This window comes from Bombina bombina, chromosome 1 (assembly GCF_027579735.1).
Source record: "Bombina bombina isolate aBomBom1 chromosome 1, aBomBom1.pri, whole genome shotgun sequence".
NCBI classification, from domain to species: Eukaryota; Metazoa; Chordata; class Amphibia; order Anura; family Bombinatoridae; genus Bombina; species Bombina bombina.
In genome coordinates, this window is record NC_069499.1 from 624,412,803 (window position 1) to 624,432,258 (window position 19,456).

Below are 19,456 nucleotides of genomic sequence, written 5' to 3' on the forward strand. Positions count from 1 at the left end.
ACAACTTGCTTCTAAAATGGAGCAAACTAATAACTGTGCATATTTGTTAATAGAGTAAAACTAGAGAAACTTGCTCAATGCCTTGGCTTGGTGGATCTAATATCTCACTTGCACTTAAGTAACCAATTTATGTAACTTTATTTAATTGCTTGTTAAATGTAATAGAATAAGAGAGGGGGTTATAAACAATAACTTTCCATCTAAAGGGGAGGAGAGTCCACAGCTTCATTCATTACTGTTGGGAATTTAGAACCTGGCCACCAGGAGGACTCTTCGGAGGAGGCCCCTTTGGGTCGGAGTCCGTGTCATCTAAGCCTCCTGCGGCAGAGGAGCCTGGTTATAGGTTTAGGATGGAAAATTTGTGTTTACTGCTGCGGCAGGTGCTTGCTACTCTGGAGGTTCCGGAACCTAAGATCCTGGAGGAACCTGCAATTCCTAAACTTGACAAGGTGTACGAGGAAAGGGTGGTGCCTCAGACTTTCCCGGTTCCCGTTAAGATGGCAAATATTATTAAGAATAAATGGGAGCGATTAGGGTTGTCCTTTTCCCCTTCTTCTTCCTTTAAAAAAATGTTTCCCGTTCCAGACTCTCAGCTTGAGCTGTGGGGAACCATTCCCAAGGTGGATGGGGCTATCTCTACACTCGCAAAGTGGACGACTATTCCCCTTGAGGATAGTTCGTCGTTCAAGGAGCCCATGTATAAAAAGCTGGAAAACATGTTGAGAAGAATGTTTCTGCACACGGGGTTTGTTTTTCAGCCAGCTGCGTCCATTGCAGCGGTCGCCGGAACTACGACATATTGGTGTGAATCCCTGTGTTAAATGGTCGAATGGAAGACTTCCATCGACTAGATACTGGAGAAGATTAAGGCGCTGAAGGTCACTAATTCTTTCATCTGTCATGTAAATATGCAAATTATTCACCTGAATGCCAAGGTGTCAGGTTTTTCTGTTTTAGTGCGCAGGGCTCTGTGGCTAAAATCTTGGTCTGTGGACATGACCTCCAAGTCAAGGTTGTTGTCCCTGCCTTTTCAAGGAAAGATCCTGTTTGGTCCAGGTTTGGATTCAATCATATCCACGGTTACGGGAGGCAAGGATAAGAAGGCTAAGTCCCTTTCGTGTGGACAAGGCCCATAGCCAGCAACCCGCCGCAAAAGCGGACCAGTGCAAGGGATCTTGGAACCCGGCTCAATCTTGGAACAAGTCTAATCAGAGCAAGAAGCCCGCCGAGACTAAATTGGCATGAAGGGGGGTGGCCCCCAACCGGTCTTCAGATCACGTAGGGGGCAGATTATCTAAATTCTCAGACACATGGTTGCAGGACGTTCAGGACCCCTGGGTTCTAGAAGTTGTCTCTCAGATTTACAGGATAGGGTTCAGATCTCATCCGCCAGAGGGCAGATTCCTCCTGTCAAACCTGTCTTCAAGACCAGAGAAGAGAGAGGCCTTTCTAGAGTGTGTGAGAGATCTCGCCTCTCTCGGGGTTATCGTACTAGTACCCCTAGCAGAAAGGGGTCTAGGGTACTATTCCAACCTTTTTGTGGTCCCAAAGAAGGAGGGCACATTCCGCCCGATTCTGGACCTAAAGTGTTTAAACAAGTTTCTGAGTGTTCCATCGTTCAAAATGGAAACAATCAGATATATTCTGCCCCTAGTTCATGAAGGGCAGTTTATGAAAACTATAGATTTGTAGGACGCTTACCTTCATGTGCCTATTCACAGGGACCACTTCAGGTCCCTAAGATTTGCGTTTCTGGACCAACACTTTCAGTTTGTGGCCCTTCCCTTTGGTCTGGCGACGGCCTCGAGAGTCTTCACAAAGGTTCTGGGGGCTCTGCTGGCAGTAGCCAGAGCCAGGGGCATTGCAGTGCCGCCTTATCTAGACGACATCCTAGTTCAGGCGCCGTCATTTAGCCTCGCAGAGGATCATTCGAGGGCTCTTCTTCTTCTGCTCCAATCTCACTGTTGGAAGATCAACTCGGGAAAGGGTTCCCTGGTTCCCAGCAACAGGGTAGAGTTCCTGGGCATGATAATAGACTCTATGTCCATGAAGATATTTCTAACAGATCAGCAGTGCAGGAAGCTTGCGTCCACCTGTCTTGCCCTTCAGTCCTCCACAAGCCCGTAGGTGGCTCAATGTATGGAGGTGATCAGTCTCATGGTGTCAAGCATAGATGTCATCCCATTTGTCAGGTTCCGTCTCAGACCTCTTCAATTGTGCATGTTGAGAAAGCGGAACGGCGATCATTCGGATCTATCACAGCTGATATCCATGGATGTTCGGACTCGGACCTCCCTCTCTTGGTGGACCCGTCCGGAGCAGCTGTCTATGGGGACATCCTTCTTGAGACCGTCCTGGGCCACAGATGCCAGTCTGACAGGATAAGGTGCTGTTTGGGATGCCAGAATGGCACAGGGAAAGTGGTCCAGGGAGGAGTCTCTCCTTCCGATCAACATCCTAAAACTTCGAGCAATGTACAATGCTCTGAAGGCTTGGCCTTCTCTGGTGTCAGTCAGTTTCATCAGAATCCAGTCCAACAACATTACTTCAGTGGCTTATATCAACCATCAGGGGGGTACGAGGAGCTCCCTCGCGAAGAGGGAAGTGTCTCAGATTCTGGAGTGGGCGGAGTCCCACGACTGTTCACTCTCAGCGATTCACATTCCAGGTGTGGACAACTGGAAAGCAGACTTTCTCAGCAGACAATCCTTCCATCCAGGGGAATGGGTCCCTTCGCCCGAGGTGTTTGCAGAGATTTGTCACAGATGGGGAACGCCAGAGATAGATCTCATGGTGTCCAGACTCAATTGCAAGTGACCTCGATACGGGTCGAGGTCCAGGGATCCCCAGGCAGAGCTGATAGATGCCTTAGTGGTTCCTTTTGGATTCAGCCTAGCTTACATATTTCCATCTCTACCACTTCTACCACAAGTAGTGGCACGCATCAAACAGGAGCGGGCCTCGGCCATTCTGATTGCTCCTTCGTGGCCATGGAGGATTGTTTCCACTGCTAGAGCAGCTTCCCCCACCTAGAGATCCTCTATTCACAAGTCAGCAATGACTAATCCTGCTTCCTCCAATCACAGCTTTCCGCCCAGGGTAGTCATTGCCTGAGGCCCTGCTGTGATTGGAGGAAGCCGGATTAGTCATTGCTGACGGTTGAATAGAGGATCTCTAGGTGGGGGAAGCTGCTCTAGCTGTGAAAAGAAAAAAAAGGTAATTTTTTTAACAAAACGGCTGCTTTCTAAACTTTGATGAATGAAAGTGCCCCTGTTTTTAATAGTATTTTTAAAAAACGGGCTTTCATTCACCAAAGTTTACCTTCACTTTAAAGTTCAATTTTGACTAAACTGTCCCTTTAAGAGTAAAAAACATAAATTATGCTTACCTGATCATTTCATTTCCATCGAGGGGAGGAGAGTGTCCCTTTAAATATTAACCTATAATGTTAAAATATAGGTTCATTGACAACAAGATTCACCCTAGTAGGAATATATGACCAACTCAAGGCAGTAATGAGGGGAGAAATATTTATCTCAAGATGTTCAATATTATGTTCAACTTTGTATAACATCTCTACAAACATTGTTGCAAATACTGCTGCCACAGAGTGCTAAAGGCACATGCACGCTTCTGAGCCTAACTATGATTACTCTTCAACAAAGGATACAAAAAGAACAACGCCAATTTGATACTATGGGGGGTAGTAATCAACGTGTCTATTTTACCTGTCTTCGCCGGCCCAATACGCCCGCCTAAGCTCACCTCACATCGCCGCCGCGGACCTGCAAAAATTCGCCTAAGTTATCAAAAAAGCTGTCAAAAAGCCACGCACCAAGTACGGGGCGATGAGCAGCGGACTGTGAGAGTTATCACTCACCCGATCTCGCTGCTCTTCGGCTTTTTTACAGCTTTCTTGCTAGCCTGTCACTAAGCACCCACACTAAACTACACTGTTCTACCCCCTATACTGGTGCCCCCGGAGCCCCCCGCAACTCAATAAAGTTAGTAACCCCTAAACCGCCGCTCCTAGACCCCGCCACAACTCTTATAAATGTATTAACCCCTAAACCGCCGCTCCCTGACCCCGCCGCAACTATAATATATGTATTAACCCCTAAACCGCCGCTCCCGGACCCCACCGCAACCTATATTAAATTTATTATCCCCTATCCTGCCCCCCCTACACTGTCGCCACCTATAATACATTTATTAACCCTTCTCCTGCCCCCCACTACACCGCCGCCACTGTAATAAAATTATTAACCCCTAAACCTAAGTCTAACACTAACCCTAACACCCCCCTAACTTAAATATTAATTAAATAAATCTAAATAATATTTCTATTATGAACTAAATTAATCCTATTTAAAACTAAATACTTACCTATAAAATAAACCCTAATATAGCTACAATATAAATAATAATTATATTGTAGCTATGTTAGGATTTATTTTTATTTTACAGGTAACTTTCAATTTATTTTAACTAGGTACAATAGCTATTAAATAGTTATTAACTATTTAATAGCTTACCTAGCTAAAATAAAGAGAAATTTACCTGTAAAATAAAAACTAACCTAAGTTACAATTACACCTAACACTACACTATCATTAAATAAATTATTCCTATTTAAAACTAAATACTTACCTGTAAAATAAACCCTAAGATAGCTACAATGTAATTAATAATTACATTGTAGCTATCTTAGGATTTATATTTATTTTACAGGCAACTTTGTATTTATTTTAGCTAGTTAGAATAGTTATTAAATAGTTATTAACTATTTAATAACTACATAGCTAAAATAAATACAAAATTACCTGTAAAATAAATCCTAACCTAAGTTACAATTAAACCTAACACTACACTATCATTAAATAAATTAAATACAAATAACTACAATTAAATACAATTACATAAACTAACTAAAGTACAAAAAATAAAAAAAGCTAAGTTACAAAAAATAAAAAAATAGGTTACAAACATTTAAAAAATATTACAACAATTTTAAGCTAATTACACCTAATCTAAGCCCCCTAATAAAATAACAAAGCCCCCCAAAATAAAAAATTCCCTACCCTATTCTACATTAAAAAAGTTCAAAGCTCTTTTACCTTACCAGCCCTTAAAAGGGCCTTTTGTGGGGGCATGCCCCAAAGAATTCAGCTCTTTTGCCTGTAAAAGAAAAATACAACCCCCCCAACATTAAAACCCACATACCCCTAATCTAACCCAAACCCCCCTTAAAATAACCTAACACTAATCCCCTGAAGATCATCCTACCTTTAGTCGTCTTCACTCAGCCGAGCCACCGATGGAACTGAAGTCGAGATCCGGAGCGGCAAAAGTGATCCTCCAAGGGGCGCTGAAGAAATCTTCCATCCGATGAAGTGATTCTCCAGGCGGCGCTGAAGAAGTCTTCTATCCGGGCGATGTCATCTTCCAAGCGGCGCTGAAGAAGTCTTCTATCCGGGCGATGTCATCTTCCAAGCGGGGTCTTCAATCTTCTTCCCGCCGACGCGGAACATCCTTCTTTCCTGACGGACTACCGACGAATGAAGGCTCCTTTAAGGGACGTCATCCAAGATGGCGTCCCTTCAATTCCGATTGGCTGATAGGATTCTATCAGCCAATCGGAATTAAGGTAGGAAAAATCTGATTGGCTGATTCAATCAGCCAATCAGATTGAAGTTCAATCCGATTGGCTGATCCAATCAGCCATTCAGATTGAGCTCGCATTCTATTGGCTGATCCGATCAGCCAATAGAATGCGAGCTCAATCTGATTGGCTGATTCAATCATCCAATCAGATTTTTCCTACCTTAATTCCGATTGGCTGATAGAATCCTATCAGCCAATCGGAATTGAAGGGACGCCATCTTGGATGACGTCCCTTAAAGGAGCCTTCGTTCGTCGGTAGTCCGTCGGGAAAGAAGGATGTTCCGCGTCGGCGGGATGAAGATTGAAGACCCCGCTTGGAAGATGACATCGCCCGGATAGAAGACTTCTTCAGCGCCGCCTGGAGGATCACTTCATCGGATGGAAGATTTCTTCAGCGCCCCTTGGAGGATCACTTCTGCCTCTCTGGATCTCCTCTTCAGTTCCATCGGTGGCTCGGCTGAGTGAAGACGACTAAAGGTAGGATGATCTTCAGGGGATTAGTGTTAGGTTATTTTAAGGGGGGTTTGGGTTAGATTAGGGGTATGTGGGTGGTGGGTTTTAATGTTGGGGGGGGGTTGTATTTTTCTTTTACAGGCAAAAGAGCTGAATTCTTTGGGGCATGCCCCACAAAAGGCCCTTTTAAGGGCTGGTAAGGTAAAAGAGCTTTGAACTTTTTTAATGTAGCATAGGGTAAGGATTTTTTTTTTCATTTTGGGGGTTTTTGTTATTTTATTAGGGGGCTTAGATTAGGTGTAATTAGCTTAAAATTGTTGTAATATTTTTTAAATGTTTGTAACCTATTTTTTTATTTTTTGTAACTTAGCTTTTTTTATTTTTTGTACTTTAGTTAGTTTATGTAATTGTATTTAATTGTAGTTATTTGTATTTAATTTATTTAATGATAGTGTAGTGTTAGGTTTAATTGTAACTTAGGTTAGTTTTTATTTTACAGGTAAATTTCTCTTTATTTTAGCTAGGTAAGCTATTAAATATTTAATAACTATTTAATAGCTATTGTACCTAGTTAAAATAAATTGAAAGTTACCTGTAAAATAAAAATAAATCCTAACATAGCTACAATATAATTATTATTTATATTGTAGCTATATTAGGGTTTATTTTAAAGGTAAGTATTTAGTGTTAAATAGGATTAATTTAGTTCATAATAGAAAAATTATGTAGATTTATTTAATTCATATTTAAGTTAGGGGGGGTGTTAGGGTTAGTGTTAGACTTAGGGTTAATAATTTTATTACAGTGGCGGCGGTGTAGTGGGGGTCAGGATAGGGGTTAATAAATGTATTATAGGTGGCGACGGTGTAGGGGGGGCAGATTAGGGGTTAATAAATTTAATATTGGTTGCGGCAGGGTCCGGGAGCGGCGGTTTAGGGGTTAATACATTTATTATAGTTGCGGCGGGGTCAGGGAGTGGCGGTTTAGGGGTTAATATGTATAGAGTAGCTTGTGGTGGGCTCCGGGAGAGGCGGTTTAGGGGTTAACATATTTATTATAGTGGCGGTGAGCTCCGGGAGCGGCGGTTTAGGGGGTAAACACTTTATTTACTTAGGGCGGTGTAGGGGGGACAGATTAGGGGTGTTTAGACTCGGGGTACATGTTAGGGTGTTAGGTGTAGACATCTCCCATAGGAATCAATGGGATGTCTGTCAGCAGCGAACTTATACTTTCGCTATGGTCAGACTCCCATTGATTCCTATGGGATCCGCCGCCTCCAGGGCGGCAGATTGAAAACCAGGTACGCTGGGACGTAAAAGTGCCGAGCGTACCTGCTAGTTTTTTGATAACTAGCAAAAGTAGTCAGATTATGCCGCACTTGTGTGCGGAACATCTGTAGTGACTTAAGAATCGATCTGTGTCGGACTGAGTCCAGCGGATCGAAGCTTACGTCACAAAATTCTACTTTTGCCGGTCTCTAGCCTTTGATAACTAAGGCGAATCAGCCTCGCCACAAATACGCTGCGGAATTCAAGCGTATTTGAGGTTGACGGCTTGATAACTAGGCCCCTAAAAATCAATCAGAAAATTGTTTAAAACTGCATGCTTTATCTAGATTATGAAAGTTTAATTTTTTGTTTACTGTCCCTTAACAACCTCTCAAAAAATAGTGTTATGCTCAAAAATTAAAGGGGGAGACAGTACTGTAGACATAAAGGCAATCATCAGCCCTCAGATATTTAATTATCTATTAACTAAGTAAAATGGCTTCTAATAGTTAATTCATCAACTGTTTTTTGCTGTAGTATTTCCTACCACAGATAAGATTAAAAAAAAATGCATCTGACAAATTACTAATACACATTTTAAGCCCCCTTCCTTACATATTATTTGGAGAATTAGTTTAGCTAATTCTTAAAGAATTGTATTGTATGGCGAGTTGCTCTATAGGTAGGAAACTTTAGACAATAGTGAAATAAGTACGAATGTAAGTACTGAATGTAAGTACTTCCTACAATTTTAGTATAGGCAGTTAATTTACTCTGCAATTAGTTTGTAAAATGTATCACCTAGATTACGAGTTTTGTGTTAGAGGCTGTGCGGTGCTAACGAGCAGTTTATGCTCACTGCTCACTTTCTGCTCACTTTCAGACATCGCTGGTATTACGAGTATTACGAGTTTTTACAAACCAGACAAGAAATGAGCGTTGAGCAAAATTTTGCTCATTACCACACTCCAATACCAGCGCTGCTTACGTTAGCGGTGAGCTGGTGTAACGTGCTTGTGCACGATTTCCCCATAGGAATCAACTGGGAGAGCCGGCTGCAAAAAAGCAGCGTAAAGCTCCTTAACGCAGCCCCATTGATTCCTATGGGGAAATAAAAGTTATGTCTACACCTAAAACCCCAACATGAACCCCGAGTCTAAACACCCCTAATCTTACACTTATTAACCCCTAATCTGCCGCCCCCGACATCGCCGACACCTACATTAAAATTATTAACCCCTAATCTGCCACTCCGGACACCGCCGTCACCTACATTATACTTATGAACCCCTAATCTGCTGCCCCCAACATCGCTGAACCCTGCATTATATTTATTAACTATTACTCTGCCGTCCCCAATGTCGCCGCCATCTACCTACACTTATTAACCCCTAATCTGCCACCCCCAACGTCGCCCCACTATAATAAACATATTAAGCTCTAAAACACCGCACTCCCGCCTCGCAAACATTAGTTAAATATTAATAACCCCTAATCTGCCATCCCTAACATCGCCGCCACCTACCTACATTTATTAACCCCTAATCTGCCGCCCCCAACGTCGCCGCCACTATACTTAATGTATTAACCCCTAAACCTAAGTCTAACCCTAACACCCCCTAACTTAAATATAATTAAAAGAAATCTAAATAAAAATTCATATCATTAACTAAATAATTCCTATTTAAAACTAAATACTTACCTATAAAATAAACCCTAAGCTAGCTTCAATATAACTAATAGTTACATTGTAGCTATTTTAGGATTTATTTTTATTTTACAGGCAAGTTTGTATTTATTTTAACTAGGTAGAATAGTTATTAAATAGTTATTAACTATTTAATAACTACCTAGCTAAAATAAATACAAAGTTACCTGTAAAATAAAACCTAACCTAAGTTACAATTACACCTAACACTACACTATAATTAAATTATTTCCCTAAATTAAATACAATTAAATAGAATTATCTAAAGTAGAAAAAAAAATACATTACAGAAAATAATAAACAAATTACAATATTTTTAAACTAATTACACCTAATCTAATCCCCCAAAATAAAATCTAATCCCCCAAAACAAAATAAAAAAGCCCCCCCAAAATAAAAAAAAGCCCTACCCTACACTAAATTACAATCAGCCAATAGAATGTGAGCTCAATCCTATTGGCTGATTGCATCAGCCAATAGGATTTTTTCTACCTTAATTCCGTTTGGCTGATAGAATTCTATCAGCCAATCGGAATTGAAGGGACGCCATCTTGGATGACGTCATTTAAAGGAACCTTTATTCAGTCTTAGCCGTCGGATGAAGAGGATGCTCCGCGTCGGATGTCTTAAAGATGGACCTGCTCCGCGCCGGATGGATGAAGATAGAAGATGCCGTCTCAATGAAGACTTCTGCCTGTCTGGAGGACCACTTTGCCCGGCTTGGATGAAGACTTCTCCCGGCTTCGTTGAGGACTTCGGCCCGGTTGGATGAGGACTTCTCCCGGTAAGGTGATCTTCAAGGGGTTAGTGTTAGGTTTTTTTAAGGGGGTATTAGGTGGGTTTTAGAGTAGGGTTGGTTGTGTGGGTGGTGGGTTTTAATGTTGGGGGGGATTTGTCATTTTTTTTTACAGGTAAAAGAGCTGATTACTTTGGTGCAATGCCCCGCAAAAGGCCCTTTTAAGGGCTATTTGTAATTTAGTGTAGGGTAGGGCTTTTTTATTTTGGGGGGCTTTTTTATTTTGTTAGGGGGATTAGATTAGGTGTAATTAGTTTAAAAATCTTGTAATTTGTTTATTATTTTCTGTAATTTAGTGTTTGTTTTTGTACTTTAGATAATTTTATTTAATTTAGGGAAATAATTTAATTATAGTGTAGTGTTAGATGTAATTGTAACTTAGGTTAGGTTTTATTTTACAGGTAACTGTATTTATTTTAGCTAGGTAGTTAGTAAATAGTTAATAACTATTTAGTAACTATTCTACCTAGTTAAAATAAATACAAACTTGCCTGTAAAATAAAAATAAATCCTAAGCTAGCTACAATGTAACTATTAGTTATATTGTAGCTAGCTTAGGGTTTATTTTATAGGTATTTAGTTTTAAATAGGAATTATTTAGTTAATGATAGGAATTTTTATTTAGATTTATTTTAATTATATTTAAGTTAGGGGGTGTTGGGGTTATACTTAGATTTAGGGGTTAATAACTTTAGTATAGTGGAGGCAACGTTGGGGGCGGCAGATTAGGGGTTAATAAATGTAGGTAGGTGTCGGCGATGTTAGGGACGGCAGATTAGGGGTTAATAATATTTAACTAATGTTTGCAAGACGGGAGTGCGACGGTTTAGGGGTTAATATGTTTATTATAGTGGTGGCGATGTCGGCAGATCAGGGGTTAATAATTTGATTTTAATGTTTGCAATGCGGGAGAGCCTCGGTTTAGGGGTTAATAGGTAGTTTATGGGTGTTAGTGTACTTTTTAGCACTTTAGTTAAGAGTTTTATGCTACAGCGTTGTAGTGTAAAACTCTTAACTACTGACTTTAAAATGCGGTACCAGTCTTGACAGGAGAGGGTCTACCGCTCACTTTTTGGGAGACTCGTAATACCGGCGCTATGCAAGTCCCATTGAAAAAGAGGATTCGCAATTTACGTAAGTTGGTTTGCGGTATTTCCAAGTCTGGCCAAAAAAGTGAGCGGTACACCTGTACCTGCAAGACTCGTAATACCAGCGGGCGTTAAAAAGCAGCGTTAGGACCTCTTAACGCACAACTCGTAATCTAGCCGTATGTTTCTAAACCTCATGCAATTGCATATCTTATGATGTTTTCTAAAGCTTTGGAAAAAATAATGAAGAAGCTTCATGCAAAAGTATATCCTATGGTGTTACGTAATGTACTAAATCAGGGTCTCTTTTAAAAGTAATTACAATATTCTCAGTAAAGGCTAATTTATAAACATAATCATCAGCTGACAGCATTCTCCTCTCCTCACTGTCTCTTATGACCTCTCCTGACTCCCATCTTTCATATTGCAGGTACCGTATGCACAAGTCACGTATGTACAGTCAGTGCATGAGAATGCGGCACCTTGCTCAGGAGTTTGGATGGCTTCAGATCACGCCGGAGGAATTCCTGTGCATGAAAGCTCTGCTACTGTTCAGCATTAGTAAGTACAGGGACAAGACGAGCGCAGAATCAGAACAAAGTGGAACCAATTTACAATCAGACATAAAATGACACGCTCACTTTTAATTTATACTTTATTATCACTGTGTGAGAATATGCAGAAATGCAATCATTGCATTTTGTTGTACAATAAATTAAATAATTAACAAAACCAGAAGGAAAAGAAAATGTATTATTAAAAAAGAAATTGCTTAACTATCGAAAGCCTTAGCTAAAAATGTATTTTCTATTTTTTTTCTTTGTTAAATTACTTTGCCACGTTTATTAACTCTACACCAAAAACACTATTCATCTGACATAAACATGCTCACTTTTTACTTAAAGGGACACTGAACCCAATTTTTTCTTTTGTGATTCAGATAGAGCATGCAATTTTAAGCAACTTTCTAATTTACTCCTATTATCAAATTTTATTCATTCTCTTGGTATGTTTATTTGAAAAGCAAGAATGTAAGTTTAGATGCCGGCCCATTTTTTGGTGAACAACCTGGGTTGTCCTTGCTGATTGTACAGCACCAATAAACAAGTGCTGTCTATGGTCCTAAACCAAAAATTTGCTGGCTCCTTAGCTTAGATGCCTTCTTTTTCAAATAAAGATAGCAAGAAAACGAAGAAAAATTGATAATAGAAGTAAATTAGAAAGTTACTTAAAATTACGTGCTCTGTCTGAATCATGAAAGAAAAAATTTGGGTTCAGTGTCCCTTTAAACGGACACTCAAGTCAAAATAAACTTTTAGGATTCAGAAAGATAATGCAGTTTAAGACACTTTCCGATTTACTTCCATTATTAAATTTTACATAGTCTTTTTATATTCACACAAGATTCTACTGAGCATGTGCACAAGCTCACAGGGTATACGTATTCTTAAGTTAATTTATCACGGCACAATCATTTTTGGCATGATCTGCCCCAGTCTAATTCTGTAGTACATAACATTCTATGACGTAATATATACACAACCTTTTTTCAGTTCCTGTAGAAGGTCTAAAGGACCAGAAGTGCTTTGATGAACTGCGGATGAACTACATTAAAGAGTTGGATCGTGTGATCTCCTGCAAGAGAAATAATCCAGCATCCAGCTCCCGACGCTTCTTTCAGCTCACCAAACTCTTGGACTCTGTGCAGCCGGTAAGAATGGAAGAGACATAACCACACTGTCTGCTGAAAGTGGCATGCAAGAAATACAGGTTAAACATAACATAGCAGTTTTTTTAGAGAAGGACCTACATTTGCTTAGTCCACCATCACTGATCTTTCCGTAAGGCATATACAGTATACTTGTGTGGGGGGGTTTTTTGCAGAAAAATAACCATACATAGAAAGTAATTAAAGGGACACTAAACCCAAATTGTTTCCTTCAGGATTTAGATAGAGCAGCAATTTTAAGCAACTTTCTAATTTACTCCTATTATCAATTTTTTCTTTTTTCTCTTGCTATCTTTATTTAAAAAGCAGGAATTTAAAGCTTAGGAGCCAGACCATTTTAGGTTCAGAAACCTGGATAGCGCTTGTTTATTGGTGGCTACATTTAGCAAACCAATAAACAAGCATAACCCAGGTTCTCAACCAAAAATGGGCCGGCTCTTATGCTTTACATTCCTGCTTTTTAAATCAAGATAGCAAGATAACAAAGAAAAAATGATAATAGTAATAAATTAGAAAGTTGCTTAAAATTGCTGCTCTATTTGGGTTTAGTGTCCCTTTAAGTGAAAGTTTTAATCAAATGCAGGAACACATTTCCTTCCAAAAGGCAGGGAGAGTCCACAACTTCATTCCTTACTGTTGGGAAATACAACACCTGGTCACCAGAAGGAGGCAAAAACACTCTATTCCTCCCACTTCCTCTATCCCCCAGTCATTCTTTGTCTTTCATCACTATAGGAGGTGGCAGAGAAGTGTCAGAAGATTTGGATAGTCATGTTAACCTCTCAGTGAGTATTGATGAAAGTTAGTGTCTGGAGATGCAGGGAAAGTTTTTCTGTGAACCCATCCAGAATGTTGCTAACAGCTCCTGAGCAATCAGTGTTGACGAGTTTCACTGCTTGCTGCTACACACTCAAGTCCATGCCAGAAGCGCTGCTGCAAAACTGTCACACTTGAGAGACTGTGCCTGTTACACAGCATGGATCTTGGAGGGTAAGACCGTTTTTTATATATATAATTTAAAACGCTATACAGGCTCACAGTGTGGGTCCTTTATACCGCAATAGGATCAAGGGTTAATATCTCTTCAGGGAGATTATTTGAACAGTTTGGGGATGTATATCTGCTTAAAGGGACACTAAACCCAAAAACAAATCTATTGTGATTGCAATTTTAAGCAACTTTCTAATTTACTCCTATTATCACATTTTCTTCATTCTCTTGGTATCTTTATTTGAAAAGCAAGAATGTAAGTTTAGATGCCGGCCCATTTTTGGTGAACAACCTGGGTTGTTCTTGCTGATTGGTGAATAAATTCACCCACCAATGAACAAGTGCTGTCCAGTTTCTCAACCAAAAATTGGCTGGTTCCTTAGCTTAGGTGCCTTCTTTTTAAATAAATATAGCAAAAGAACAAAAGAAAAATATGAGTAAATTAGAAAGTTGCTTAAAATTGCATGCTCTATCTGAATCACAAAAAAATGTGGGTTCAGTGTCCCTTTAATGTGAGAGTTTTTTAGACTCATAGACTGTGTGTTTTTTAACTTGGAACAAACAGGTTTCAATTTCATTTTTGAAGTGCTACGCAGCTCATAATAGCTTAGCGCCCTTTTTCATAGCAGGGGAAGTCCTGTTTTACATACCATGTGACCGGGTGCGGTCCCTTTCATTTCCTAAAATCCTGCTGCCTACTTCACTCCTGAGGAGAGCGTTTTCACTGTTAGCTGTCTGGGTCTAAGAGGTGATGAGTGCCCCAGCCTTTGGGCGTATTAAGGTGCCATTTTTTTAAATAAAAGCGTTTCTTTTTAATTGTCCTTCTGCGGGTATATACAAAGCTATGGAGGACTCTGATACTACATTAGAAGGTTCTGCTCCTTCTGTACTGATTAAAAATTTCCTATTTATATTGTGAGGAGGCTGTGGTTTGCCCCCCTGCTCAATTTTGTTCCATTTGCCTAAACACTGTTCTAAAGTCTAAGAAGGGAGACAAGCCTGCTAATACTCATAGCGCTATTAGCTCTTCTGAGCCGTCTATTTCTCAGGAGTCTGGGTCCCAAGAAATTATTACCATTTTTACATTATTCGCTCCACATGCAGTTCCCTGCGGCTTAACTAATCCTCTATCAGGAGGGGGCTTTTTTCCAGCGGACTTACCGTGCAGTTACAATCGGCGGTGTCTGCGACACTGAGTGCCTTACCTTGCTCTAACATAGGCAAGAGAAAGGTTAAACATAGTTCTCCTGACCTAGAGTCATCTAAATATTTGTCAGATTTAGCTAATATATCCCAGCTATCCGAGGATGAGTTAACCTCTGTAGCTTCATTGGGTGAACTTTCTGAGTCGGGGATTTCAGTTACTAAACCTCCTTCAGCAGAGGAACCCTCCTTTAGATTTAAAATTGAGCATCTGTGTTTTTTATTAAAGGAAGTTCTGTCTACTCTAGAGGTTCCAGAGGCTACACCCTCTGAGGAGCCCAAGATCCCTAAATTAGACAGGGTTTACAAAGATAGGAAGGTCCCTCTGACTTTTCCAGTGTCAGTTAAGATGGCAAACATTATTAGAAACAAATGGAAAAGAGTAGGAACTTCTTTTTCCCCCTCGTCTACTTTTAAAAAAATATTCCCGGTCCCTGACTCTCAATTAGATTTGTGGGGCTCCATCCTTAAGGTGGATGGTGCTATCTCCACACTGGCTAAGCATACTACTATCCCTCTGGATGATAATTCTTCTTTTAGAGAGCCTATGGATAAAAAAATGGAAACTTTTCTGAGGAAGATGTTTCAACATACAGGTTTTTTATTTCAATCAGCAGCAGCCATAGCCACAGTTACTGGAGCAGCTACCTACTGGTGCAACTGTCAGAGCTCATTGAGGTGGAGACTTCCCTCAAGGATATTCAGGAGAGAATTAAGGCACTGAGAATTGCTAAGTCCTTCATCTGTGACACAAATATGCAGATTATTTGCATAAATGCAAAGGCTGCTGGCTCTGCAGTTCTAGCCTGTCGGCCTCTCTGGTTAAAGTCTTGGTCTGCGAATATGACTTCTAAATCCAGACTCCTTTCTCTTCCCTTCAAGGGGAAGATTTTATTTGGTCCAGGGCTGGACTCCATTATCTCTATGGTTACCGGAGGGAAAGGTGCCTTGCTACTCCTGCCGCAGGATCATAAGAATAGGCCTAAGGGACGGCAACTGTCTAATTTTCGTTACTTTCGTGCTGACAAGTCACAATGACAGCAGTCCTCTTCCAAATCCGAGCAGCCCAAGAGTACTTGGAAGCCGGCTCACTCCTGGAATAAGTCCAAACAGACTAAGAAGCAGAACAAATTGGCATGAAGGGGTGGCCCCCGATCCGGAATCGGATCGAGTAAAGGGCAGACTGTCTCTTTTTTCAGGCGCTTGGTTCCAGGATGTTCAGAATCCTTGGGTCCTGGATACAAGGATACAGTATAGGATTAAAGTCTCATCCGCCCAGGGGCAGATTCCTACTCTCCAGTCTTTCGACAAGACCAGAAAAGAGGGCTGCCTTCTTAGGTTGTGTACGGGATCTCTCCTCTCTAGGAGTAATTGTCCCGGTACCCACAGCACAACAGCAGAAAGAGGTTTCTGCTGTGGGTTCCAAAGAAGGAGGGAACTTTTCGCCCAATTCTGGACCTAAAGTGCCTAAACAAGTGTATGAGTGTTACCTCTTTCAAGACGGTGACAATATGGTCATCCTGGCTCTGGTTCAAGAAGGACAGTTTATGACCACAATAGACCTGAAGGATGCATATCTTCACGTCTGGATCAGCGGATCAGCACTTCCAATTCATAGCTCTTCCGTTTGGTCTAGCTACTGCTCCAAGGATATTTACAAAGTTTCTGGGGGCTCTTATAGCCGTTGCCAGAACACAAAGTATTGCTGTAGCACCTTACCTGGACGATATCTTGGTACAGGCACCATCTTTTCGTGTAGCGGAAGAATATTCTGAGTCCCTTCTCAGTTCTCTTCGATCACATGGATGGAAGATAAACTTGGAAAAGAGTTCTCGTTCTCCAAGTACAAGGGTGAATTTCCTTCGAACTATAATAGATTCGATATCCATGAGAATATTCCTCACAGATCAGAGACGTTGCAAGCTAATTTTTGCATGTCGCCCTCCAGGCCTCCTCGAGACCCTCAGTGGCTCAGTGTATGGAGGTAATCGGACTCATGGTTTCCTGCTCTTCTGGTGGCTCTGTCCAGATCATCTGTCCCAAGGCACGTGCTTTTTGAGACCGTCCTGGGAGATTGTGACTGCGGACGCAAGCCTTTCCGGCTAGGGAACCGTTTGGGGTGCCAAGAAGGCACAAGGTCTGTGGACTCAGGAGGAGTCCTCCCTTCCGATCAATATTTTGGAACTCCAGGCAATCTTCAGTTCATTGAAGGCTTGGCCCCTTCTGGGTTCGTCCCAGTTTATCAGATTCCAATCAGACAATATAACCTTGGTTGCCTATATCAACCATCAAGGGGGAACGAGAAGTTCCTTGGCGATGAGAGAAGTATCTCAGATACTAGAGTGTGCGGAGACTCACAAATTACGCTGTCAGCAATCAAAATTCCGGGTGTGGACAACTGGGAAGCAGACTTCTTCAGCAGGCAATCCTTTCACCCAGGAGAATGGTCTTCACTCAGAGGTGTTCACAGAGATATGCAGCGAGTGGGGAACGCCAGAGATAGATCTCATGGCATCCCACCTCAATACCAAGCTACCCAGGTACGGGTCGAGGTTGAGGGATCCTCAGGCGGGAATTAATAGATGCCCTATCAGTGCCATGGAGGTTCAGTCTCATATATCTTTTTCCTCCATTACCGCTTCTCCCTCATGTGGCTCGCATCAAGCTGAAGCAAACATCTGTGATTCTGATCTGGTGGGGATGTCTTCATCTTCTCAGTGGAGGTTACCTTGTTGCAGAGATCTGCTGATAGAGGGTCCCTTTGTTCATCAAAATCTAGATTCTCTGAGGCTGACAGCATGGAGAATGAACGCTTAGTCTTAGCCAAAAGAGGGTTCTCTGAGAGTGTTATCGACACACTGGTTCAAGCTCATAAGCCAGTTAATCGTTGTATCTACCATAAAGTGTGGAGGACTTACTTGTACTGGTGTGAAGAGTGTGGATTTTCCTGGCATAAGGTTAAGGTTGCCAGAATTTTATCTTTTCTCCAGATGGAATGGAGAAGGACCTATCTGCTAGTTCCCTGAAGGAACAGATATCGGCCCTGTTGGTGTTACTGCACAAAAGATTGGCTGAGCTTCCGGAATGTGCAGTCCTTTGTTAAGGCTCTGGCTATGATCAGACCCGTGTTTAGACCTGAGGCTCTGGCTTGGAGCCTCAATCTTGTTCTAAGTGTTTTGCAGCAGGCTCCGTTTGAGCCTATGCATACGGTTGACATTAAATTGTTATCTTGGAAGGTTATTTTTTTGTTAACTATTGCCTTTGCACACAGAGTTTCTGAGATTTCTGCTTTGCAATGTGACCCCCCTTATCTGTTTTTTCATGCTGATAAGGCGGTTTTACACACTAAACTAAGGTTCCTCAATAAGGTGGTGTTGAATCGTAACATTAATCAAGAAATTGTTGTTCCTTCCTTGTGTCCTAATCCTTCATCAGCGAAGTAACGTTTGCTTCACAACCTAGATGTGGTTCGTGCCTTGAAGTTCTATCTTCAGGCTACTAAAGAATTCAGACAATCTTCCTCTTTGTTTGTCATCTATACTGGGAAGCGTATGGGGCAGAAGGCTACTACAACTTCCCTATCTTTCTGGTTGAGTAGTGTCCTCCGCTTAGCTTATCAGACAGCCGGACGACAGCCTCCTGAAAGGATAACGGCTCATCCCACTAGAGCAGTGACTTCCTCTTGGGCTTTTAAGAACGAAGCTTCAATGGACCTTTTCTAAATTTTACAAGTTTGATGTGTTTGCTTCTGCTGAAGCCGCTTTCGGGAGAAAAGTTTTGCAGGCTGTGGTGCCCTCAGAATAGGGTCCGTCTCCTTTTTCTATTCCCTCCCGTTATTCATTCAGTATCCTCTGGAGCTTGGGTATAGTTTTCCCAACAGTAAGGAATGAAGTCGTGGACTCTCCCTGCCTTATGGAAAGAAAACATAATTTATGCTTACCAGATAAATTCCTTTTCTTCCTGGCAGGGACAGTCCACAACCCCACAAGTAATTTATTTTTTGATGGGCGGCTCCCTTTTTATATTATTTCTTCTGGCACCTTTTTATACCCTGATGTTTCTCCTACTTTTCCTTGTTCCCTCGGCAGAATGACTGGGGGATAGGGGAAGTGGGAAGGATATTTAAACCTTTGGCTGGGGTGTCTTTTCCTCCTCCTGGTGGCCGGGTGTTGTATTTCCCAACAGTAGGGAATGAAGTTGTGGACTCTCCCTGCCAGGAAGGAAAATAATTTATCTGGTAAGCATAAATTATGTTTTTCTATGAATGTACACAAAAGTTAATTGGTTTCTACAAAAGCTTTTCACTGTAGCTTATTAAAAAAAGGTTTTGTGTTTCTATTAAAAAGACACACCAGCAAAGGGGATAAAGGCAGTTAAAGGGACAGTATATGCCAATTTTAATTTACCTGCATATAATAGACACTACTATAAAGAATAATATGCACAGATACTGATCTAAAAATCCAGTATAAAACCTTTTAAAACTTACTTAGAAGCTCTCAATTTAGCACAGTTGATGAGATTAGTTTGAAGCACCCACTGAAAGGGGCTGATAGC

General features: G+C 41.2%; 1 protein-coding gene across 1 annotated transcript in view; it reads left to right on the forward strand.

Annotated features, from left to right (window-relative positions):
• The window catches only part of AR (androgen receptor), a 483,459-nt gene that overhangs the window by 450,771 nt on the left and 13,232 nt on the right, over positions 1 to 19,456 (forward strand). Inside the window, exons 6-7 of the mRNA XM_053699025.1 lie at positions 11,408 to 11,538; positions 12,531 to 12,688. Of these exons, the coding sequence (XP_053555000.1) occupies positions 11,408 to 11,538; positions 12,531 to 12,688 (289 nt within the window). The remainder of the gene's footprint in view (positions 1 to 11,407; positions 11,539 to 12,530; positions 12,689 to 19,456) is intronic.